This window comes from Pteropus medius, unplaced genomic scaffold (assembly GCF_902729225.1).
Source record: "Pteropus medius unplaced genomic scaffold, Ma_sr-lr_union100, whole genome shotgun sequence".
Lineage (NCBI taxonomy): Eukaryota > Metazoa > Chordata > Mammalia > Chiroptera > Pteropodidae > Pteropus > Pteropus medius.
In genome coordinates this window covers 19,668,523-19,695,159 of record NW_024354502.1, presented here as the reverse complement: position 1 = coordinate 19,695,159, position 26,637 = coordinate 19,668,523, and the positions used below count along the sequence as shown (strand labels likewise).

The 26,637-nt window shown below is 35.9% G+C and overlaps 1 protein-coding gene across 9 annotated transcripts in view; it reads right to left on the bottom strand.

Annotated features, from left to right (window-relative positions):
• The window catches only part of UBR5 (ubiquitin protein ligase E3 component n-recognin 5), a 136,364-nt gene that overhangs the window by 39,976 nt on the left and 69,751 nt on the right, over nucleotides 1–26,637 (bottom strand). For 8 of the 9 annotated variants that reach the window (XM_039853684.1, XM_039853677.1, XM_039853681.1 and 5 more), the window contains 15 exons: nucleotides 21,016–21,132; nucleotides 20,826–20,936; nucleotides 20,041–20,195; nucleotides 19,110–19,227; nucleotides 15,574–15,758; nucleotides 13,149–13,258; nucleotides 12,219–12,331; nucleotides 10,764–10,907; nucleotides 10,561–10,672; nucleotides 10,161–10,315; nucleotides 9,715–9,912; nucleotides 6,056–6,266; nucleotides 4,979–5,105; nucleotides 847–998; nucleotides 318–413 (listed from right to left, as the gene is read on the bottom strand). In XM_039853684.1, the coding sequence (XP_039709618.1) occupies nucleotides 318–413; nucleotides 847–998; nucleotides 4,979–5,105; nucleotides 6,056–6,266; nucleotides 9,715–9,912; nucleotides 10,161–10,315; nucleotides 10,561–10,672; nucleotides 10,764–10,907; nucleotides 12,219–12,331; nucleotides 13,149–13,258; nucleotides 15,574–15,758; nucleotides 19,110–19,227; nucleotides 20,041–20,195; nucleotides 20,826–20,936; nucleotides 21,016–21,132 (2,104 nt within the window). The remainder of the gene's footprint in view (nucleotides 1–317; nucleotides 414–846; nucleotides 999–4,978; nucleotides 5,106–6,055; nucleotides 6,267–9,714; nucleotides 9,913–10,160; nucleotides 10,316–10,560; nucleotides 10,673–10,763; nucleotides 10,908–12,218; nucleotides 12,332–13,148; nucleotides 13,259–15,573; nucleotides 15,759–19,109; nucleotides 19,228–20,040; nucleotides 20,196–20,825; nucleotides 20,937–21,015; nucleotides 21,133–26,637) is intronic. The other variant, XM_039853679.1, reaches the window with a different exon arrangement.

The following is a 26,637-nucleotide window of genomic DNA, read 5'->3' as shown; positions in this document are numbered from 1 at the left end:
GAGTGAAAGAATACTCTGGAATAATATACCAAGTATCTATTAAATAAAACACCAGGAAAATATTCTATGTTAATAATAACTTCATTACAGAGAATTTAAACACATTAACACATTTTACAAATCTCGACTGATAAAATATATGTACATACACACCGCAATTTCACTGACATGTGGAAGATTAAAAATTTAGAGAATTAGATGCTTTCAAGCCAAGGGAAGTCTCCTTGAGATAAAGTGTGGATCTGTAAAACCTATATCCAAAATGTGTTCTTTTATCTTCCAAATGCCTAAACAGATAAAGTAGTACAGATTCTCACCTGGAATGGTGGAGGTGCTTGGTCCTTGACCGGTGCCAGTCGCTGCTGTGGTAAGAGATCCCACAGCAGGGGCCAGGATAAAATCAATGTCACCATCTTTCAGTAAACAGAACAGCGGGATGTATATCATTATAGGCAACATATCCCTAACATGTTCTCTTAGCTGGCCTTAAGGCTTTTCTGTGTAAGCCAAATGTCAAATCGGATAGAAGTTTAAATGTAAACTTAACTATAAAAGAAGGAATCTACTAGGCAATTTATTGACATTTTGATGTATCACTAGGTAGCTTCTTACCGGTATGGAAATATATACTTCAATATAAGAGGGTTACCTAACAAGAGTTTCTAGAATTTCAATTTTTAAATTATTAACCCCTTAAACCAAATCTTTATAACTAAATTAGTTATAATACTCATTATGCTACTTTTAAATACTTCAGATTTCTCAATATCTCATTAAAACACTCAATTCCTTTTCTTTCATGACTTTGTCTTTTTGTTAAAAACTAAATAAAATAACAGATCTTACCAGGATCCATTGCAGGAGGGTCAGGAACCCAACTAGGGGGAGCTATGGGAGGTGAAACTGGATCCTGATGGTCACTGGATGAAGCTCCAGCTTCATGTCTACCCAAACCAGCTGCTCTCAACGAACGCCTCATCATTTCTCGTAATCTCAAACTAGAAGAACATGGACAAAATCAGAACTCACTACCATGTCTAAATGTAATGAAAAGGTGCACAGAACTTCTCATCTGAGATCAAAGTTTGTTCTATAAACAAGTACTCCAGGCAAGGGCAGTGAAGTACAAATGCCAATTCTGGAATCACAGAATAAGTCAGTGAGGGATAGAAATGAAGCTGGGGGCTCCTAGTACCCAGTTCAGCATTAAAACCACTATATTAAGCTCCCACACAAACTTAAGCACAGGGAACAAAAGTTGCAGTGAAATAAGAGTAGAAAATAATCTTTCATACAGTTAAGATAAACGAACAGCTGAACATTAAAAAAATTTTGTTCTATCCCATTTATAATCAGTAAGAATTAAGTTTAATGATAGACATCAGTGAACATACTGATTAGCACAAAACCAATACTGTTAGCCTACTAAAATACCTTTTCTATGATCTCAAAAGCAACTGAACTAATATCCACACAGTAAGTAGTTTTAAAACAAAGACCAATTTAGATTTATTTTTTATACAAAAAAGGTGTTTTTTTTTTTTTACAGTACAACTTGCATCCCAAGGAAATTAATGAATGAAATTGGAGCTTGTAAAATGTGTTATTAGATTTATGTCTGGGCGTGATTTTGTTTCTCCTGCTTTATCAAAAATTTTTTTAAATATACTGCACAGATGTGCACATCACTAAAAAGAAAAAGAAATAATCACAAACACAGACCTTGTTAGGGGAACTGGTAACTGCCTATACAAAAATCTGTACCTCTGAATAAAAGCTTACAAAAGCTACAAAACTAACACATTAAGAACTAACAGCAATTAAGAGAGAGCAAGCAAGGCAAATCCCTTCAATTCAGCCACAATTTTAGAGCTTCTAAATGAATAAAGAGTAAAAGTTCAATTTTAAGGGCCAGGCAACACATAAGGGACTTTATTTTCCCGTGTAGGTTTAATCCCAAAGATAATGACATTTCTGATGTGAAAGACCTAACACCTTACCAGGTGAGCATTATATGTCTACAGATAAGTGTTTTAGAAAAAAATTTTTAATGTCTGCATCTCAATTATGATGATTATTTACTCTGAGAGTAAATGTGTTTTTTCCATAGCAATACATTTTCAATTTTATAAGGAAATTTTTATTTAAAGCATTTACAAAAACTTCTTTTAGAGGCTACTTCCAGGAACACATCTATTTTATAAGGCTTTTGCATGATGTACCTTTGAGAACAGAAACATTCTTTGGAAGACTCTGCAAAGTAAATTTTAATGTCTCAAATAACGGATTAGCTCTTATAGTATTCACTATTAAGAAACATCTATGGTTAATTCTTTTATGGTATCAATGTTTTCTCTCTCCAAACTTAGAAATCTTGAGTTTAAGAGTTTCTGTAATATGGAAGGGAGCAGGGCACAGTGGTTATTTCAGTCGAGGTCACGGCCCTGTCCAAAGACATCGCCCACAGAGAAGGTAGGCTCCTTACCAGTAACAGCGCACACCAAGGTGACTATTCATGCTGTGATGCTCCTATATAATTTTAATTAAGCTCAACTTAGATACTAGGTATCCAAATGTGTCTTACTCAAAACACAGAGAGAGAGAGAAATCAACAATAATTGGGAGACACTGCAAATAACGTGAAAATAAATGCATGTTTTGGGCTTATCAAGAAGAATGCTTCTATCAGGGTCACAAATTCAATCCCTACTGGGACCGGAAGATAAACTGAGAAAAGGGCAGTCAGGTATAAAAAGTAGGGAGTAATGGCAAACTAGAGGCATACATACTCATCTAAAGGCATTCAAATTTTAAAGAAAAAAAAAATTAACATTTTACAGGCCAAACAAAACATATGTGGGCTATTCTCCAACCTCTAGCTTAGAGTAGATTAAGAATAAATGAAGATAAATGGAGACCATAGTCTCATCTTGAACTTGCAAACTCCCAACTTTGTTGTTCTGATGTAGTCAATTCAATATTAAATGAGGGAGTCATTCCTTGTCATTAAAAAAAATTGTCCTTAACCTCTTTTCTTCATTAGGTCTTGGGAACATTTTTAAGTACAATGCCCAGCTCCTCATACAGATTCTTTAAAAACAAAAACAAAAACAAAAAAAGAAAATTATTCTTCAAGATGTTGTACACAATTCATGAAGATTCACCTGTATCCTCAGTGGCTGAGGACAACACTGAGGAGATACCACCTTGGCTGCTAAGATTCAGAGTTTTGACATTTCTTCGTAAAGGCTTGCCTGGAGTCATCGTATTTTCTGACAATATGGAAGAATTCAAGGATGATGTAATTTCCTCTTTGTAAGCACGTTATATCCATGCTACAGAAGCCTTAGAATCCAGTCATGTTCAAACATACCACTGTGACAAAAAAGCGAAGGTCATGTGTCTTCCAGATTAACAATCTCTAGAGTACATACACCTGCAATCAGATGCATCAATCAAGCTTTCCACTAAATCTGCCCTTTGTACTCAGGAACTATTGAGTCACATAACAAAACTTCTGAGTCAAATCATCATCTGAAGGCATTTAACAGTACTCCAGTCAACATTGAAATTGCATCAGTTTTGAGCTTACAGCTCATGAATCCCAGCCTGCATACTCATCAAGGGGCATCGCCTAGAAAATCCATTGTAGGCTAGAGGAGGGTTTCACTTCAATGAAGCAGAGTCTGTGGACTTCCTACTGCCCGGCGTGGATAATAAGACTCCTGTGCTTTCATCTGTTCAACCGGCAGCCCTGAGTTTGAACTGGGTAAGAGCACTGCAGTGAAATCTTCGGCAAATGCCTCAAAGGAGCTTACTCTGCAAATTATTTCTGTGAGCAACACATCACCCACTCCTGAAGCTCCTTTTAGTCTTTGCCTTCAAAATAATCCTTATAGGAAAAAAAAGATGGCAGCACTGGCATTGGACCAACCATATCAGAGTCCAACTTGGAATTGCACCTGTATTTTCCCTGAGGAAATGAAATACCTGACATAGTTCAAACACTAATTTCTTCATGAAGAATTTAAGTTGCTCTCCATTTTAAACAAATACTTTGATTACAGACAAACACTTTGTCTGCTTCGTGTAATCCTAAACAAATAAGCTGGTGATCATTTTCATTTTGTGTAGTCTACATAATATTTTTGTACTGTTTTAAATTATAATTTGGCCACCCAAAAATAATTTTTGATAAATCTCACTTCAGGATGTTTCTGAACCTAGGAAGCTATTGAGTTGGTATCAATTTCAGAAGAATCATTTTAAAGGGAAAGTTGAATATGAAACAGAAAATAGGCAAAGAAGAGTCTTCATTTTGAGTAGACTTTACAACCTATCACATTAGCACAGTGAGCAGTGCTTCCATTAATGATCTGTCAAGTATCCAAGTATTTTGGGTGTCGTGTCTAATATAAATGTGCTTTTTCTTCAGAAAAGCTACTATATTCTGAATTCTTTATATTCTTCATATTTTCTAACACCTAGTAATTTTCAATGTGTTAAAGGTTTGTCCATCCCACAACTCAGAAAGCCGGAAAATTTATAATATCAAACGTTCATAATACACACCAGCCTTTCATTTCTTCCCAGATCATTAAGATATCTGAGAAATTGACCTAAGCAAGCAATCTGAAAATAAAAGATTAAAGTTTTTTCAATTATTGTCATTAGGTGTTCTCCAACTAAAGAAAGTAACTTCCTAGGAAACAAGAATGATAAATTTAAAACACATTCAAAGAATCAGTTTGAACTGCTTGTCTAAATTATCTCCAATTTTTGAAGCATTCTAGGTCCTATTGTTCTGCACTTAAACTCTAAGTAGATATTATCAGACGTTTTTCCCGGGGTGCTATTGGGAAGAACAAAAGCGAAAGGACCCACCAAAGTCATGCATATGACAGGTAGGAGATACATTTCTTTAAGTACTTGGAATATGTTTCCGCCAATTAAACTTTCCTGGTAAAAATCACATTACCTTCGGCTACTTGATGATCCAGCCCGACTACCTGGGCCATTACTTGAAACAACTGATATTGCATTTGCAATGGCCTCAACAGCAGAAAGCCTTTCAGCAAATGTATTTCTTTCGGAGCGCTCTGCTTCTGAAACAGAAGAGAAAAAATTAGGATCGACTTAAACTTTAAAAATAATTAAAGAGATTAAGTACGTACAGGCTAGTAAATGTTAACTGCTATGTTCTTTAGTGCTCTAATCACGTACTAGAGATAATTAATAGCTTAATTTTTCCTTAGAGCAATGAACATTTTAGATTGAACTATGACCTTTAATATGTGAATTATCTCTTTATTCTACCTTACTTTTCAATCCCCCAAAGGTCAAAAATATGGTTATTCATAGTAGAATGAAATATAGCTTTTACTACCAAGAAAGAAAAAGTCCCACATACCAGTAACTCAGTCTTGGTTTATATACTACTTACACTCTTTTAATGATAATGATTAAGCTCTAAAACCTGCAAACCACTATTCAAAAATGTGGCTACCAGAATATCAATGGCAGAATTCAAAATAAGAAAAAACGTTATGAATTACACAGTTGTACTTTAGGTTTTCAGTTTCCCCTTCATTCAGCCAATTAAAAACTTTATGGCAAACAAAGCTTATTTAATTTTCTAAAAATATCTAACAACTCATTGGGTTATTTTTCTCTCTACATTCTGAATATTAGGATAAAGGTTGCTTCAATAACTTGCCTTCATCTGCTAAATAATTCTCATGGGTAATAAAGTCATCTGCAATTATAAAATCAGTAAAGCTCATTAAGTATTATACATACAGTTTGTATATATCATAGAGAATAGAACGCAAGAAAACAAAAATAACATTCATAAAAATATCTGCTTATGTTACATACTCATCCTAAGAGTACAGGAATTTTTACCTTCTGAGAATGTCAAAATTCCTAGATTCTACAAAACAAAGTAAAAGCACACATAAATTCTTTAGTGATTTTTCTTTCCTTTAATAGTTGTTATATTTTCAAAATTGCCTAAAATTCCTTTTAAAGACTTTGGTATAGTTCTTAATCTCACCCTCTTCTTCTTTAGTTTCCTTATTGCTGGTTGGAAAGCAAACTGATACACAAGCATGCAAAATATTTCGATTTCCATCACATCTGTGGCTGATAAATGTCTGTAGCATCTGTAGATTCTGCTCTAAAACAACTGCTTGCTCAAGATTCATAAGATATTGTCGACAGGCCTCATAGTCACAGCGTAGGATGTGCTGCATTAAGGTTTGTTTCTGTGCTCAGACAAATTAGGGAAAAAACTTCAATGAATTTGAATAGCACATTATACATGTCAAAAATTTCTCATGACCAACATAATAATATAATTAGCTCTGCAAATAAGTAGAGACAATTTCAGGTAGCCTGGCAGAAAAAGTTGAACTGAAGGGTATCCTTTAAGCACAGCACATAATTAACAGGAATGCAAAAGGGTAGGAACATTTTTTCTAAGGGATCAGTAAATATTTTCAGCTTTTGCAACTAACTCAACTCTGTGGCTACAGTGAGAAAGCAGCCATATACAATGCACAACTGAATGGGAGTGGCTGGATTTGGCCTGCAGGCCATCTTTTATCAAACTCTGATTTATATTATATATATAACTATCAAATTAGAACACTATTAGTATTGTTAACCAATTAAGAAAAGGGTATACATTTTATTTCAGGTTTGCTCATCCCCATAAATCATGACACATGCCATACAATACCCCAAAGATGACAATGAATGTACTTCACTGTCAAAGTCATCACGGTACTGATAAAGTGTAGACTATATCATTAACTGAAGAAACAGCATGCTATAGACTGAATATTTGTGTCTTCCCCAAAATCATATGTTGAAACCTAATCCCCAATATGATGATGTTTGGAGGTGGGACCTTTGGAAGGTGATTAGGTCATCAGGGTGGAGCCCTCATAAATGAGACTGGTGCCCTTGAAAGGGGCTGAAGAGACCAGAGTTATCCCCTTTCACCATGTAAGGACACAAGGCTGTCTATGAACCAGTAAGCGGGCCCTCACCAGACATCAAATCTGCCCATGCCTTGGATCTTGGATCTCCAGCCTCCAGAAATATATGAGAAATAAATTTCTGTTGTTTATAAGTCACTCAGTCTATAGCAACCTGAACAGACTAAGAAACAGCATGAATATACCAAGGAGTTCAAATGTACTTCTTTCAGAATATAAGACTATAGCTGTGGAATATTTAACGGAATGAATATAAAGAATGTTTTGAAAAACAAGTAATATTGTTCATTTTAACTAGAAATAGGAACTGGAAAAAAAGCAGGTGGGAAAAGTGTGAGAATACAAAGGGAAGAAAGAAAAAAGATGCATTTGAACAACCTGCCACCTCCCCCTAAACTGCATAAATAACCTATCCCTTTTCCTAATTTCATGGAGAGGAGGTGAGTAGGGGAGCACAAGAAAATACAGCGAAACACTATTTTCAGTACCTGCCACATGTGAGATGCCATTTTTATCTTGGAACTAAAACTACGGCTCTCTGAGGTGACCCCATAAATTGCAAGCTCCAGTTCAAGAGTATGAGGTGGGCCATATAAGACTAACCTTGGCAAAGTCTGGTGATATATACGCATTCATTAGCATGCTGAGAGAATATGTCCAAGTCTCTCCAAAGACTAAAAATCTGGTTGGAAGCAGCTACTCTATAGGGAACGCTCATCTCCAACCTGCTGGACTGGACATGGGCTCTCACACTGAGCATCGATACCACACTCACCGTGTCAGACGCCAAAAAGTTTATTCTGCATCACTGCATATTGTATTTGTCATTTATTTTTGCAGCAAAAGGCAGGGAGAGCTCAGTAAAAATAGTCCTTGTAGGTCTACTGTACACCAAACCCTAATCACTAAAAAATGATGACAAACTTTATCCCTCCCTATCCATGGGATGATGTCCCATTTTATCTTTACCCTTGAGGTGCTGACAAAGTGCAGGGGTCATAGAATCAAATGCCTACAGAAGCGTTTGAAATAATATAAGTGAGCGGAGGAGGCTAAGTGTAAAAAAAGATAACCGTAAAATAAGTGGCAGCATTTGGACTCACAGCATTAAATGTTAAGTCACGGGAACTGCCATGAATTGGAAAGACCCCGTATAACCTCTAAAAGAAACAGACTAATGTTTTTATGATGGCCCAATGTTACCAGATCTTTAATTTTTTAAGAGCAACTGAAAATATGGATTTTAAATATAAATCCTATGATTTTTATCAAGAATTTCTAAGCAATGTGAAAGCTATTTCTAGGGGCCAAGTTCACACAGCACCTCCTTAACCGCACATCCCTACCAGTTTAGGACCACTAGTCTGGTAGGTTACAATCAAAGCTAAACTAAGAATATGATCACTGACGACTACTAAGTATATTTCTCCAGCTCGGTCCTCTCTCTTCTGCTCTTCAGACTTACACATCTAAATCTCTATTCACATCTCTTGGATATCTGAGAGGCATCTTAAGTCTAACATGTCTAAACCCAAATTCCTGATATCACCCCCTCACAGCATACTTCATCCCTACAGTCTTCATCTCAATAAATGGCAACTTCATTCTTCCAAAACCTTTCACCCTCTTGCTTCCTCTATTTGACATCCAATGTTGGTTCTGTTGGTTCTACCTTAGAACATGTCTAGTAGATCCAGAATCTAATCACTTCTCACTCATAACTGTACCTCCTGGGCCAAGCCACCTTATCACCTCTCACCTGGATTATTCTAACAGCCTCCTCACTGGTCTCCCTACTTCCACCCTGTTGCTCTAGCATTCTCAGCACGTCAGCAGTGATCCTTTGTAAGTCAAATAAGGTCAATTTCTGCTCAAACTGCTCCAATAACTTCCAATGGCACTGCCTCCACATCTAACAAATACCTCGACCACAATATGCTCAAAACTAAACTCATCCTCCCGCCTTATGCCATTTGTGCCTCCTCCTATTTTTCCTCTCCATACTCAAATCAGAAGCTTTACAACTCCTTTTCATTTACTGCTGATGTCTAGTCATCAAACATTATAGTTTCTACTTCCTTAGCAATCTCTCAAATCGACCCCGTCTTTCTTATTTCCAAGAGTTCAAGCTTACTTTGTTTCTCACCTGGATAACTAACTGTATTAGCCTTTTTATCAGACCTCTGAAATTGTTCTCTATACACTGCTCTTCTTCTTTGTGAAAAGCCAGCTCAAAGTCCTTCTTCCAGCTCTCACAAGGAACTCTCACGCCCCCTAGATGAGCACATATGGCATCCACGTGCCCTTCTCCAGACTTATCAGTGCTACTCACTTATCTTTATAAACCTACCTTTTGGTTATATCAAAATAGCAAAAGAAGGTATACACTCCCCTGTGCCTGGGACAACACGTCCCGCCTTTGTCTCACGTCTACCCCTATCTGATTATTCGAAGTTGTGTCCAGGCACCACCTCCTCAGGGATGTCTTCTCTACAGTGACAGCCTGACTTATACTCCTCCCTTTGTGCTCCCAGGACACTCTGCATGCCCTTCTCGAACACTTAAATTACTCATAATCACTGATTTACTCATCTCCCTCGTCCCAACAGATTATTAGCTCCTGTAGGGCAGAGGCAATGAATGATCTATTCAAGATTGTCTCCCTAGACTCTAGCAGAGTCTTCCAAACTCAAATATCAAGCGGTTTTACCTCTACAGCCATGATGATAATAGCAGCTTTCTTTTTGATTGTTGAATTGGCAGGGAGATTTATTAAAGAGTGTACACCCATTCCAAGACTACTAATAGGTGGAAGATCGAGCCAATCAGGATCCCTTATTCCTCCCATGCAATCTTTGGCCATTGGGTAGATAGTACCATTTCCATCCCGAAGAATAATGGGAGATTCCTATAACAGAGAGAAAATAAAAAAGTTTGGTTCACAATCAAAAATGTATCCCTTATTTTTACAATATGTGTATTTATTTTCAAATTAATTACTTATATATAATGACCAAACAAACCTAGTATTAAAATGTGCTAAAAATTCTGAATTCTTCAATTTAGAATAATAACAAACTAGAGTCAGACCCTAAGCATCATAAAAATGCCAATGTTGTCATATCGTTTTTCAAAAGCAAAAATAAGCCTCTATACCTGTCCAGCAGTGAAAATGGCTACATTCCTCTCATTCTGACCAAGGAAAGCAATGCTGCTTGTAGGGAAATTATTTTCCTGTTCTGCTTTTCCTGTAGCAAGATCAAAGATACAGTACCGTACCCAATTTCCAGTCTTCAAAACAGCATGCACACCTTCAGAAACACACAAATGTAAAAAAAAATTATATGAATTTATTAATCTTTAATAATTACCTACTAAATGTTGACCTCTCTGGTCATATCTGTAAATCAATCCCAACAGATGCATTTTATTCCATTATGTTACACACAGAGGAGAAAAACTGCCAAATGCCCCAAACCACTTTATTCTGTTCACTAACAGCATAGTATTAACTGTATACGGAGTATGCCACTTGAAATATTCATGAAATATTTACCTTTGGAATCTACGTTCACTGCTAATATTTCTGTTTTTTCAGGTATGCAAAGCTTTTTAGGAGTCCTTTGGAAACAGTCAGGAACTTTGGGTGTTCCACCAGTTTTGACAACCTGCATGAAACAAAAGGAATTTTGCTCTAGAATTCTACAACATCTTAAGGAGTCAGTTCCAAAATCTGCCCACTGAGTCCTCTACACTTACTTGCAGCTCATCAATCCTAAGTAACCTACAATCCTGCAGGAGAGAAGAAGGGTCCGCATCTGAACCAGAGCTGCTCTGACAGTTTGTATTACTGGATGTTCCAGGAAATTTTACAGCAACATAGGCACCATCCACTTTCAGCACCTAGACGTACAGGTAAATACGCTAAATATTAATAATTTATATGAAATCAATATGCAAATGATATTCATTGGATTAATTTAAAACTGAAGGCATTTAATTCCTTATGAGTATATTTCTTCAATGATCACCAACATATAAAATTAACAGATTCACCAAAGCTTTGTTGTTGACATCTTTACTCAAGTCTTATTTTCTAGAAAAGAAAATGACCCACATAGTCAGTGATTACAGTCTGTGGATGTTTGGTAATCAACTAAAACCCACAAGATCCTCCAATCATTCCTCTTTATTAGTTTAGAGACTTGCTGTGCAAAAGAACTTTCACAATGATGGTAGTAACGTTCTATACCTGCAATGTCTGACACGGTAGTCATTAGCCAGAAATGGCTACTGAGCACTTGAAATGGAGCTAATGTGACTGAGGAGCTGGCTTTAATGTTATTTAATTTTAATAAATTTACTTAGCCACATATATAGCTAGAGGCTACCGTATTGGACAAGAGAGGTATACAGTTAGCAATGCACAGGAAGACAAGAACCAGGACTTGAAACCAGAATACTTGAGTCTCACCTCTGCTACTTACTTTTGATTTTGAGCCAGTGTGATCTTCTCAGAAGAAAATACCTGCCCATAAACTAGTTCTATTTTGAGAATCAAATGGAATAGTATATGAAAAAGGCCCTGTGAACTGTAGAGCATGGTGTATCTACTCTTTCCTTTAAGTACAAAGGAAAGACCATCACATTTCAAAAACTCATGAGCAATCAGGAAAACCTCTACTTTGCAGATATTCTACAACTATAGATACATTTTCTTTTCAAGTATATGTGGAGAGAAAGATGAAATTAATGACATTCCAGCTGATGGTCTCTACAAACTTGGTTTCTTCTCCAGAAAGAAGGGAAGAAAAAGTAAAAGGTGACTTGAAGAGAGTAGTGAGATTTTTAAATGTTATGGAAGATGATCTCCATTAGAGCTGTCTAAAGTTCCAAAGAATGGACTGTACCTAAAAGCAATGTATCTCATTGTAGCTTTTCCATAAATCTAAAATTATTCCAAAACAACATTTTCTTAAAAAGTAACATATCAGCATAAATGCTCAAGGAGAGGAATAATAATCACATGTCCATCAGTCAGGGACAGAGGACACCTGCATCAGATTAAGGGATGAGCTGGAGAAATCACTGAAGGTGAGAAATAAAGCAGCTCTGAAGGACGAGCTCATGAACACTCACCAACCATAAGTTCTTGGATAACCAACACCATTACAGTTCTAATTAATTAAGAATTTTTAGCTATTTTGAACAAACCTTGCCAACAGGAACATTCTTAACATCTTCCACAAAAACGACTTCCCGAAGAGACCACTGCTCTTCGTTCACCTTTTCCTCCTCCTTCGGGGCAGGGGTGGACCGCCGTCGTTCTTAGACAACAACAAAATGGTAAGTACCAAAAAGAAAATGTGAAAGAGACTTTATAGATTTTATCTAAATATATATATATATATATATATATAAAAAGATCATTTGTAAAGGGATACAGAATTACGATATCTCAATAAAAATTTTGTGAACTGCTGCTTTATGAACTCAGGTCTTAGGATCAACTTCTACTTCTAATGAATTCACAGTGAAAAATGGCCACAATTGTTAAATGTCTAACGATATTAACACTGCTACCACCAACTACAAGGAAGAAATACAAAATGTATTTTGGACCCTAGAAATTAGGGCTAACTGAACAAGGCTTTTTAAAAAGGAAGATCTGTTGGTCTGTTCTTAAAACTATCATGTAATTATTAAAGTATAACTTTCAATTTCCTTAACTGCAAAGCAACTACACTGTAAAACAAGTTTATTTTGAGGTACTTTAAAAATGTTTTAAATCTAAGGTGAAGTAGGTTTATAAATTCTACTATTTCTGAGCAAAAGCTATGACCAAGTCCTAACCGATTTACAATGTTCTCAACAAAGGTGGGCAGATACCTAGCTAGTGACAGTTATTTCTTTCTATTACTGCAATGTGTTTTACATATTGTAAAAATGAGGAATAGTCAACACTATAAATACTACTTTTTAATTTAAATAAAGCTGCAAACAGAAAAAGCCAAACCAGTAGAAACACAATTATATAAAAAGATACTAAAAATGGTATGAGTTGCCTCAAATCAGGAACAAACAGAACACAGCAACCTGCCTGGCACCTTATTTTGACCACTACATCCTACACATAAAACTTACTATATGGCATTGATGCACTGCTGGCAATTGAGGATGCATCACTGCATGTGGATGCCGGAGATGGTGGAGGACCCATTTCTGTTTTCACTGGTTCCTGCTTGTTTTCAGGCCTGATTAGAAATAAGATTCTCTTTATAATTAGGAAAATTAAGTGTTAGGAACTTACATAAGACTCAAGCTTAATCTTATGTAAGGGAATTAAATATTAAAAACTTGTACAAAATGGTATATTTTTAAGACTCAAGGTACTGAAAAAGGTATACAGTACGCACTTCAAATTTTTAATGTTTTAAAATAGGGAAGAAAAATATACCATATAAAGCTATCAACAACTTGGAACAATGATTCAAATAAGCCTTATTTAGGAATAACGACAAAAGCTACACCAAATTTATCAAGATAGCTTTATCATAAACCTCTTGAATAAACAAGTTTTGCATTTCAGTGAATCCTGACTTGGACACAGCAATTTAACTGAAAAAAAAAAAGAATGGTAAAGGGAAATAAATAAAAAGCCCACTAGATCATTAATTTGTTAAAGGTCAAAGGTGGAAATCTACTCACAATAATTTACAAAAATTTATTGCTGAACCATCTGGCAATAAACCATCATCTGCTACAACTAAAATGAGAAATTTTAAGACTAGTGAACTATCTCTCTTGAGTTATTTCATTATACTTAATAATTATACTTAGTTAAGATAATTACAGCAACTATAGAATATTCTTCCATACATGGTGAAAGCATTTTTATTTACTAAAGGGCAGAAATCAATTGTTAGAAAAGTCACATATTACTCAGAAATTTGTTATACATACATCATCCTGGTATACAATATAATCAGAGCCATCATTTTAACCTCCTCATCTTCTGCTGCCCCCACCAGGAACTTTCCCTGAGTGTAGAAACAGTCCACAGAAAACGGGTATTGTTTTTGCCAGCATCTTAGCAAAGTGCTCTGTGCAAGCAAACATGAACACTCATGGCTGCTCTGCAATCTTGTGGTGGAAGCAAGCTGATCCTGACTAATCTCTAGCATGCCTTTAAAGTGAAAGCATTTCGATGATTTGCAAAGAAGAGTTGATTGACATGAAAATGATTATCCTCTAACATTTAATTTCACTTAGCTCTTTTACTATATCTGTTAACAGAGATGGCAAATTTCAAGGAAGATCTTGAAAAACTTCACATATACAGGATTGAAATAGCATATTCTATTTTAATCTCATTTATACTATTTAATGCACATCAAAAATATTTCAAATGTTCTTTACAAAGTTTCATTAAAAAATGAAAATTTGTTTCATTACTTTATTTTTAGGATGAAAAATATCAATGTAATTAGGAAGAAAGTCTATAAACCTATTTTTAAAAACAAGACAGCACTAAAACAAAGCAAAAAAAACCTAATTAGCCATAAATTACAATAAGTTTGGTTTAGTAAGATCCTTTTTAACTTATTTAACAGAAATCCCTGTGTTTCAGAATTTCAATTTGTATTTTTAACATTAAGAGGAATAGCAGCTATAAAGGTAGTAAATTTATAATGATTACATTCGTTTGAGCAAATTAAAAAATTTCAGAACTTTAAAAACCTTTATGTATTATATATAGTACAATCCAATCATTTCTTTTCAATGCCTGTATACATTTAGGAAAAAAAACACAGCAAAATATTTAAAGTGTTATTTCTGGAATGAAATATTAATACTCTTCCGTGTTTCTAAAATGGTCACATTTTTATATAAGATTAAAAAAAAATTTATTTAAAAACTTTTATTAAAGTCTTTAAGTTCATGTACCTCACAATCAAATTATAATACACTTAAATATTTTTAAAGAGGAGTAGATGTGTCTAAAAGTCCAGGTGTTAAGATCTGTGTATCTGGTTCCCAAACCATAAGCCAGAATGTGGGCTATCCACAATTCCGTGGTTATTTCTGTTCACATATCCCTTCAACCCTAAAATTTACAAATCCTTTACAGAATTTCCCTCCCAGCACACTGACCTTTAAAACCCTTCCAATGATCAAGATGTGCAGCCAAGACATTAGAGAGTAAAATGATGAGAGCGAGGAAGGAGAAAGTGGGCCTAACATAGTAGGGCTGAACACACTGTTACTGCTACACAACACCTACAAAGGACACATTCTAACGACAAAACAAAGACATCAAAAGAGGGCTTCACACCACTACTCTGGTCACTGAATGAGAAGAACTATAATAGACAAATACTAAACGAGCTGCAATCAGCAAATTTTACCAATTCCTTTCAAAACTCCTGGGTATGTTAAGAAGACCCCATCGTGTTAGCATTTTTCTGTGTCACTGTACACCTCTAAGTCTCCCTTGATCAACTTCCTTCATATACAGCGCAAACTAAAAACTGGTGTAAAATCAAGACTAGTTAGGTATAGTACTTACTTAGCTTCAGTAGTTTTGCTAGCTTTGTCCATGCTTTTCAAGCTCTCAGGAGACCGAAGTTGAAATCTACAGCTATCATTCATATTCCAAACTGACTCCATTAAGACACCAACTTTAGGAATCCCAGCACTAATTGAAAATGCAACTGCTCCAGCATGATAAAGAGGATTATTTCTTAAACACACCTATCAAGCAAAAGAAATCACCATCAACATGACATAATTTTAAAACAACCTAAAAAAGTTTTTCAAATGTATGAAAACAGAATATATTAAAAAAGTATTGCTTCCTTGGTTTTCCAAATATGATCTTATATAATCAAGAAGGCTGATTAAAACATGGACTTAAAGGTCTCAATTAAGAAACTTTACTCCCAAAATTAAGGAGCAGGAACAATTTTAGTAACATTTGAAAATTAAAATTTCATGCAGCAAATGTTCTGACATTCTGTTATAAGGAAACAATAGAAACAGCAGAGAAGAAACTAAAAGGGTCATTAAAAAAATGGAATGTAAACAAAAGTTACACTTTTTATGTTTCTTATTATTTGAATTATTTTCTTCCTTAATTCATGACACTCTATAGGCTCTACCACTTCGTATCTACTGATGACTGTTTCCCCCAGAAGACTATTGTCTTCTACAAGTCAGAAGCATCAATGGATAATATAAGCCTTCTCTTAAATTAAAAGAGACAATATGCAGATGTTAGTGTTATAAGTTAACTGAGTTCAGGAATGAACACTCGATAAATTCTCACTGCCAGGGAACATGCTGAAACCAACAACCTGCATGGCAGCACTATCAAATGCACTAAGAACAGTTCCAAAAAACAGATGAATATTATTTCTGGAAATCTCTTTTGATTTCTCTAGTCTTACTAACATTCTGTTCAGTCATCCAATAACTAATGATTATGTTGGACTTGACCGCTGCATACGTGAAGACCATGACTTTCGGTGATTTGTAATTAAAGAGACACAGAAGAAGGTGGTACAGCTGAGAAGCATGGGAACTGGAAACAATGGAGAAGAGTTGGAGTTCCATCAAAGAATAGCTACGTGCCACTACATACAGTGCTACAACCTAGAATAGTTCACAAAAGCTGACTTTTTGAAAAATGTATGCCCTGCTTAGCTGTGACTTAAAAGGAAGTTTCATCCATAAATTTTCAAAAAGGAGTGGTAGAAGCTTAAAACGTGAAAGAGGACTAATAAGGAAGAAGGCTATGACTGAAAAAGAAATGTGGCGAGACATATTAGAAGCTATTTATTAATGTCTTCTTATAAAAATAAATGTACCTTAAAGACAAGGAGGTGTGTATCCAGGGTCCAGTATATAACAAGACAAAAATACAGGCATTCCTCAGAAATATTGTGGGTTCCATTCCAGACCAGCGCAATAAAGTGAATATCGCAATAAAGCGAGTCACAAATTTTTTGGTTTCCCAGCACATATAAAAGTTATGTCTACCCTATATTGTAGTCTATTAAGTAATAGCACTGTTTTAAAAAATAGTATATACCTTAATTGAAAAATACTTTATTGCTAAACTGCTACCCATCATTGGACCCTGCTGGAAAAATGGTCCTGAAAGACCTGCTTGATGCAGAGTTGCCACAAACCTTCGATTTGTAAAAAATGCACTATCTGCAAAGTGCAGTAAGACATGGTAGGCCTGCACAGTTCTCTCAACAATTATGATCTGTGAGTGCAGTTGTAACTGAAACCTCTAACAATTCTTTTCCAATGTTAGTACATGAATGCTCTCCTTGTCCTATGGCTGCTGACTGTCTTAAACCTCCAGTTTTCTACAGCTTTAAAACAAAATCTCAGTTCTACACCAAATATTTTATCATTTTTTTTCTGTGTTCAATCTTTAAAAAGCAAAGGAAAAAGAAATAAGCAGCGCCTGAGTGCAGCACATGACACACAAAATATTTTAAAATACTGCTATCTTTCAGCAATTTAGTGCCAAGCTATTTTGTTTAGCTTTCCTTCAGTATATCTTTAAAGTATTTTTCTGCTGTTTATAGTAAGGCCACCCTAACATGCCAATAAGGCAACTGCTAGGGATATCCTGCTATTATGTGAGTCCAATGAACATGGAACTGTTCAGAACATCAGAAATCAGCATTTTAACTAAATAAGAAAAGGGGAGCTCCAAAGAGAGAGAGAGATCTGCTCCATGCAACTGGCATAAGTAATAAAGGCTGAACAATAACATTCAAAATCATGAAAAATTGCTAAAAACTTCCTAGTTGGTAGGCCAACAAAGGAGTCAGAACAAGACAACCATGAACAGGACAAAAAAATAGAGCCACAAACAAAAAGGACAGCTCCATTTGAGTTTTAGAGAAAAGTAACAGCTAAAATGGTTACTACTTTTTAAGACAGAAAATATCAGTAAAACCATCTTGTAGTGATGACAAAAAAAAAAAAAAATTGAAAGAAAGTGCTGGATGAGGAAAGCACTACCACATTATGTAAAAACCACCATTTGCCTAAGCGTTAGGGATTAAAAATTACTTCAATATTCATTGCAGCACTTGCTATGATGAATACAAGTGTAAAGTTTTATCCTAAAGATAAACTACAATGAGAGTCTAATGAATTAGAAGTGTAACAATAGTTCTGCAACTCTCTTGGTCTCAGAACCCTTTTCCCTATTACATTTTACCAAGAACCCAAAACTCTTTTATGTGTATCTTATCTAGTTGGCATTTAATATACTAGGAATTAAAACTGAGAAATTTAAAAATATTTATTTAACAGTAACAAACCCCATGTTAACATTAATAACCTTTTTTTATGAAAAATAACTACATTTTCAAAACCAGTGAGAAAAGTAGCATTGGTTACATTTTTGCAAATCTCTTAATGTTTGATTTACTAGAAGACAGCTGGGTTCCTATGTCTGCTTCTGCATTCAATCGGTTGTGATGTTACTTTGAGTAGAGTATATGAAGACAATTCAGCCTCACAGAGATATATAATCGGAGAAAAATGGACTCTGCAGACTCCTGGAAAGGGTTAAGAAGCCAGCTGCTGTATTAAAAAAATCATTTTCTATAAGATACCTACAGGACTCTAAACTATCTGAGTCAAAAAGAGCAACTGGTGGAATCAAGTAATTTGATGAAGCCTCGATCCTCATGCTGACAGTAACCCCAGAGAACGGTATCTTTCAAACAGCTTGGTTGTAAGACTCATGCGTCATGGGTATTAAACACAGTGATGCCTAGGCCCCGCTACCAGACAACATGTCAGGTAAGGGGCTTCAGACTCTGCATTTAAGTACCAAATGATTCGTAAACCAGATAAATCTGGGAACCTTGCCCCACAGAGAAACCTCCTGACATCAGGGCAAAATCTGTTACTCAATTACTGAATAAAGAATGATGTACCCCATACATGCCACTGGAACCTGGTCCTTCAAATAACATTCATTTGTAAAACTGCTTATAGTGGAAGGGAGAAGAAAGTGATTCTGAAGAGAAACAATGTCCCTTAGGACAGGCTTAATTCTGATCATACCTGGGTACCAACAGTGATGTTCGGCATCGAAGAAATACCAGCACTAGATTTGGGCTTTTTATTTTTTGCTCTAGCTTTCTCTAACATTTTTTTCCTTTGACTAAAAGGAACTACACCCCTGAAAAGGAAAAGCATAAATTGGTCAAAGAAACAGCAAAAAATCCCATCAAACAAATCTGAAATTACACACATGATTTAAGTATTTCTGGTATAATCGAATTTCTCTAATATTTTTGCTTTGGAATCACAGTAATATGTTCAACTTATTCTTAATTATAACTTATCATAAGTTTAATATATAACTTGATCAATTTTTATTAAACTTTTAGGATTAAAATTTACAGGAAACTCATCATGTGATATGTTCTTCCAAATAATTACATTTCATTGGTAGGTTTTTCCATATATTATTAATTCTGCCAATCCAATTTACTGATAACTCCTTAAAACACAACAGAGAATTCTTTTTAAATAGTAAATATTTAAGTAAGGCATAGAACAGTCATACAATGAAATATTTTAATAACCCTCAAAATTATATTTTAATAGTGAATGATAAAAGCATGAAAAAATACTGTATTACCTATCCTTTCAAATATGTAAAAGCAAAGTACTCATTTATATACAGGCAAAAAAGATTAAAATATCCCCAAATGTTAACAGTAGTTATTTTGGGGTTGTAGGATAATAAGTGATTTTTATTTGTTAGATTTTTATAAAATTTCATAATATTAGTCACTAGGTGAGCATTTTTATAAGCTTTTCTTTCTTTAAGCGTTTTTTTTTTTTTTTGTAACGTTACTTTGCTCCAAAGTGAACTTTCACTCTCTATAAAGCATTATCTTTGCTGACCTCATGCTGGCGTTCACTACCCAAAGCACCTATTTACGCACATGACACATTCACTGAGTGCCCAACCTGCGATACTCACCACCAATATAAATTGTTCTCTAGCTGGGCACAGGTGTAAAGGGCACAGCAATGTAAAGACACAATCCGTTCGCCTTGAAGTTCTGAGTAAGTCTGTGCAGTGTGCTCTAATTTAGAAGCCACAGAACTTAAAGTTTCATCGACCCATGTAGCAACCTAAAGAACAAAATATTAGAGCTTTATAATTTTCTTAAAAAAGTAATCTTTTCAAAAGAAATGGTCAAAAAACTATATACTCTATGGACTGGAATTCTAAAAGGTTTTGAACTAAGGGCTAAAAAATAAGTCACTCAGAAAAGGTATTTAATAAGACTAGAAATTAAAATACTTTCTTCATACAAATAAATCAAGAGCAATTATTAAAATAACTGTCTAAAGCCATCTAAAGGCATTCATCAAAAGTAAACATTTGTTGAGACAATTTCTTAAAAGAAGTTAGTGACTCTAAAGCCAAACTGAAAATCTAAGGTATAATAATCCATACTTTTTCAATCCATAATGTAATCTCAAGCTACAATGCATTTCAATATCTTTTTTTCAGCATTTATCTGAGTATTTTTTTCTTCCTTTAAAGCAGAAAGCTACTTCTAATGCTGGATTATAATAGAGATAAACCAGTAACAAAAAGACTATATACTGAATTACTCTACTAAGGCTAAGACACTTTGTATTTGTGGAACTAGTTAGGAAGACAAAAAATGAAAAGATAGAAATGGGGCAGAGGAAGGAAGAAAACCGAGGATTTAAGCGTGAAATGTTTATCAATCAATGCAAAGTGTTTCATACCTTGTTATTTTCTGTAGCTACAGTTGCTCTTATGCTATTTGCAGACAGGAGGACTATCTTTTCATTGGTTAGTCCCAAAAACGTCGCTCGTGGATGATGTAATGAAGGATTCTTTGAAAGTATAAGAAAAATTATTACCATTTTGTATGCTGATATGTAGAGTTATCTGATACAAGAATTAATAAAATACCTGTGCATTTCTGTAAGGCTCAGATTCACTCCACTTCCACTGATAAAGTTCTCCTTTACTGCTAACAGCCAAAAGCTCAGAATATAGAGCCCCAATACAGATGAATTTTGTTCCATCCTATAAAGTAAAATAATATAATGGTGCATATATATATAACAATTGCCAAAATTGGATTTGATCACTACATAAAAGCTGGATTAATTATGTGAACACATAAACCACAGCTATGAAGTCTTTAGCACAGCCTGCACGGCCCCCCATAATATGGCCACCTTCCTGCTCCTGGACCACGTCCACCAGGATCCCACCATGTCCTTGTTATTCTCCTGTGTTGCTGTTTCTCAGGTGACTCACTCCCTCACCTCAATTAAGTCTGCTCAAATGAGACTTTCTCTGACCACACTACCTATGAAACCGCCACTCTCATATTCTGCCCCCTTACTTTGCTTTCTTTTTAGTTCATAGCATTTCACAGCTTGACATATATTAACTTGTTTATAGTGTATCTCATTTGAATGTAAGCTTTGTCTTGTTCACCACTATAACAGAAGATTCCTTCTCTGTAGGCTCTTCCAAGCTGCTGAAACAAATGTCTGTGTTGGATTTTAAGGGGAAAGTTCATTTAGTTTTAAGGCAATGCACACGGAGTAAGTCGGAATGCAATTAAATTTTACAAAGCTTAGACAATAAATACAAATAAATATCTATCTATCTATCTATCTATCTATCTATCTATCTATCTATCTATCTATATATATATATATACTATAACTAATAGTATCTTTTTGGTTTTCTGTCAAATTCCAATCTTATTTGGTGTAGATGGGTTACAGCGCTCAGCTGAAGTCGGTGAAGTCTGCCAAGATTTTAAATACTGTGACAACAGGTTATGCCTCAGAGTCATCCAAAGAATGCTCATTTTAATCTTCTATCTTACCAGTACCAGTCAGCCTTATTTTCAAGTCATGATGGGATAGAGACCAAATGTGAAATTCCCCAAGTTAGCAATTCGTCTCCACCCTTCCCCATGGGTATCTGAAAGTACAGTCTACTTTCTCCATGGCTGTCACATCAAATATTTTCCCTCACACTTCCTTCTTGACCCGTTGGTTGAAAGGATGATGAAATCAGAAAAAGTGAGTCCAAAACCTGGATCCAACACTTATTAAATATGTGACTTCAAGTAACTTATGTAATTTTTCTGAACCTTTTTCTTCATCTCTAAAATGAGTATTATAAAAATACATATTTTACGGAGAATACAATACGGAGGGGACCGAGGGTAAAAACCAAATAAAGTAACATACATAAAGTGCACCATACAGAGTCCAGCGCAAGTGAGTCAACTGAATTCAACCATCACATTACTCTGCTCCCCTGACTTCATCTCCTCCTCACCCAGAAAGCACAAGCATCCTGAGTATTTTCATTCTCCCCTACTCCACTCCTCCATCTCAGAAAAAGCAGCATCCTTCTCTATTTAAAGGTAACACCCACATGCACTGGATGTAACAGTCTCTTGTAAACCCAACAACCATACAAACTTATCTCTCCTCAATCCCACTCACAGTAAAGTGAGTTATCGCTTGGCATGTTTCACCGTACCAGCTTTCCTTAACAGCTATAACTGCACTTCCAACAGCCACATCAATACCCTATGTATTCAATCAATCCATCTTCTCTTTAAACTCTCCATTCGAATCATTTGACCCTGGTTCATCATCTCTTTTGGAGCCTCTTCTCTCCTTTGTTCACAGGTCACTACTCTCTACCGGTCTTCTTCCAATCTCCATGACTATTCTCCAACTCCCGCACACCACCATGTACTCCTTGCCCCAGATTCTGTTCTTGTCGCTTTGTTCAAATTATGCTCCATCCTTAGCCTAAGTGACTGCATCCACCAGAGCACTATGCTTTTAATCATGTAAATCTCCTGACTCCAGGCTAACCTGTAAGAGCTCTCTATCTGGATGTCTTAAAGCACTGTAACATGGCCAAAAGCTGCATGTCCCCTATAATCCCCATCTCCAAGGATGGCATCCACCACCCACTCTGTACAAGAGAGAAACATGGGACGGGTGCTCTCCTCAACTCCTCCGCCTTTTCTCTTAACAATCTAATGACTAGCAAACCAGCGCTGCCTTTGTCCTCTCAGATTCTTCCCTCTCTCTGTCCCCACTGTCACTGCTTTGGTTGAGGTTTTCACATTTCCTTTAACAATTCTACCAATCTCTTAGCTTACTCCACATTTTTCCTATTCCCAACTTTCTCCCTCAATGCCAATAGTTTGTCTCCTTGAAAACAAACAAAACAAAATCCCACCAATCTCATCACTCTTGGTAACTCCAGAACAACACTGTAACTCCTTGGCAAGCTGTCCGGGGCCCTTTACAGTCCTGCTCCATCTTGCTCTTCTCCTATTCCCTACAACATAGCAGCAATTCTAAATTTCTCCTTGTTCCCAAATACACCATGACTTTCATGACTCTAGGCCAGTGCCTGATACATTTGGAATGCCTGTGCACCTTGGTCAACAACTACTTAACCTTCACAACACTGCTGAACTGTCACCTCCTCTGTGAAGTCTTGGCCAAATCTCTTGTGTGGTATTAGTCATTCTCCACTCTGAGCCCCGAAGCATTGTATTTTCACCTTCAGTCTACCACTGATCACACTGTAAACACATCATACTGTACTGAGTGTTTGTCTCCTCTCTCAGTTCCCTATGGAAGGGTCCATACTATAATCACCTCTACATTCCCTAAAGACAGTTTGGCACACAGCACATAGTAGCAGCACACTGATAACTGAATGAACAAATAAATCTTAATTCCAACTGCTCTGAGTAAATGCCTGCCAAAGCAGTGCAATCTTGAAGGAAGCCATTCCTATGGCAAAGCCTGGTGCACAAGGCCCTCTCAAAACGGACTTGCCTATATCCTTCAAGGGTGGGCCAACATTCCCTAAGATAAGTCCTGAATGAGCCAACTAAACCCTGAAAATTCCGAGAACTCACAAATGTAGACAGCCGGTACAACTAGCAACCAAAGAAAGATGACGGAAAAATCACCTATTGTTTCTTGCCTGCTTTAGATTTGTGCATAGAGAAATACAAAACCATCAAATACACACAAAGGAACAATATTTTCAGCTTACTCATTTAATAATGTCAGAGAAAATAATACTTTTATTGTTTTAACGAAATACTTAACAGCTGCTTCTGAACAAGTTGGGGGCCAACTGGAAAAGCAGATAGATACGCAGTTTCCCACAGGATCAGTAGTTTAGCTCTATTTAACAAAAATCAAATCATCAGAGATTAAATCTAATTAGTAAACTTGCAACTGTATGAATATGAATATACGGGTCATCAATCAAATTAGAAATTCTTCCCCAAAGAGAGAGGGAAACTGTTAAAAATATGATGGAAATTAGGTCATGGCCAAAGCTTAAGGAAAAAAAAAATCATTCAGCCCAGCAACATGAACTCCTACCGCCCACATCTGCACTTAATGATTTTTAAAAAGTTGGTCTCTTTCTATTCCTAGATTTCTCCCACAAAACTTGATTTTCACTTTTTATCTTTTAAAATTTTCCTACTATCAGCAAACACTAGTTTTCCCATTAAGTATCAGATCCAATAGCAATGTACTATGCATTGTGGTTGAAATGGATGGAATGCAACTAACTACAGGTTACACTGTGCCATCTGGTCAACTGTACTTATTCACACTTCATTTCTCCTTGCCTATCTACTTTTCCATATTCTTATGCCTGACTTCTTTTCCTTTTTATGACCATTTCTCTCTGCGTTTACTTCATTGTTAAATTATATCTGTGACACACCTAGCTAACTCTTAACAAATACTTCCTGGAAACTTTCAAGTGTCAATAACAATGACAACAACAACAAAAACCCCCCACCCACCTTCCACATCTGGAACCCTGCAAGAGAAGCAATGTGACCAATGAGTTTGATAACTGGTTCCAGTATGGAAGCTGCTCCACATAGTAAGTAAGGAGCTAAATGTCCTTGGCTATTTCCTCTCGACACCATTCAAAGAAACAGAATAACACACAACTCTACTATTCAAAAGGCTGATAGGAATAAATTTTCTTATTTTCCCTGGACTATATAAAGAGATGCAGAACAGTAAGGGATTAACTGTAAAGTAACAGTACCGACTTGCTCAATTAGTTTTGTTTCTTCATCATCCACCATACAACTCTCACCAAGCTCTTCTCTGAGAGTTTATTGAAAGGAAAAGATGCGTGCATCCTTCAAATAGAAACGGCTTGTTTTGTGATACGGCACAAAACGATGTTTTTACGTTCAGCTTCAGCAGATTTACTTAGCATTATTTCCATGCAATTTTTCTCCCTCCTTTCCCTTTAACATTCTACTTTTAAAAGTCTCTGTTACTACTGTAATTGCATTTTTTTTCTCTTATAAGTCACTTTAGATTCTTGTTGGAAGTGGGTTGGTATAAATACATATATAGTTACAATTTACATGTACACATTCAGCAACACAGAACTAAATTTGTAGTCTGAGAAAACTGCAAAAATGACTGAGAAGTGAAAATGGAGCCATATTAAATAATCACCTAATTAAAAGATTTCATCTTCTCATTGAAATAACTGAATTGTCGAAGCTACTTCCAGATATATAAAGTACAATAAATAAGCAAAGAGAGGGAGGGATGGGAATAGGGGAGAGAGAAGTGCTGGGGGAGGGTTGATTACGGGAAGGGAGGAGACAGCATTATAAAAAATGTTGATATTTTTGGTAAAACTATTCAGAAACCAGAATAAACTTGGCTAGTTTACACACCAGGAACTAGGACTTAAAGGTACAGACTGATGCACTCCCTCCACTCCTTACTGTGTCCATATAGACTGCCCTTTTATTTCCTATATGCTAAATTATCACTGTAATGAGATGTTTCCATTACCTGTATTCTAGTCCAGTCAGACGAAGGTCTATACCTCTTTCAGCCTGTGCCCAATTCTAGCAGAGAAACTGGCACACAAAATACCATTGCCACATAGAACTATCGGGAATACCCCAACCCACTGGGGTCTCTCGCCCTTCCATGATGTGCAAAAACTGCCTGCTGTCTTTGGAGAACGGGACTCTGCAGGTATCTTACTCTTTACGTTTTACTTTTACTAACTTATTTAATTTTCATAACAATCCCATAAGGTAAAAACCATTATTATCCTCATCTTATAGAGAAGAGGACAAAGGCCCAGGGAGGTTACAGAATGGAAGGCCACACAGCTAGTAAGTGGCAGAGCCAGGATGTGAACTCCAGCAGTCTGGCTCCAGAGTCTACACTCTTAGTAATCACTCCACATGGCCTCTGGCAACTCCCCAAAGCCCTTTCTACCTAATTCTAGCACAGTACTTACTTGAAAGTATTTAATATCATTTCTCTGCCTTCCTACAAAATTCTCACCCTAACACCTAAGCAAAAGACTTATTAACACATGGTAATGCATTTAATCAAGGCCACTAAATTAACACTGAATTACCCTCACCTCTGTCTTCATGGAGCTTCCAACATCCCTACGGTAAATTTTAATTATGCTTTTATACTAGTTTTGACATTTAACTCA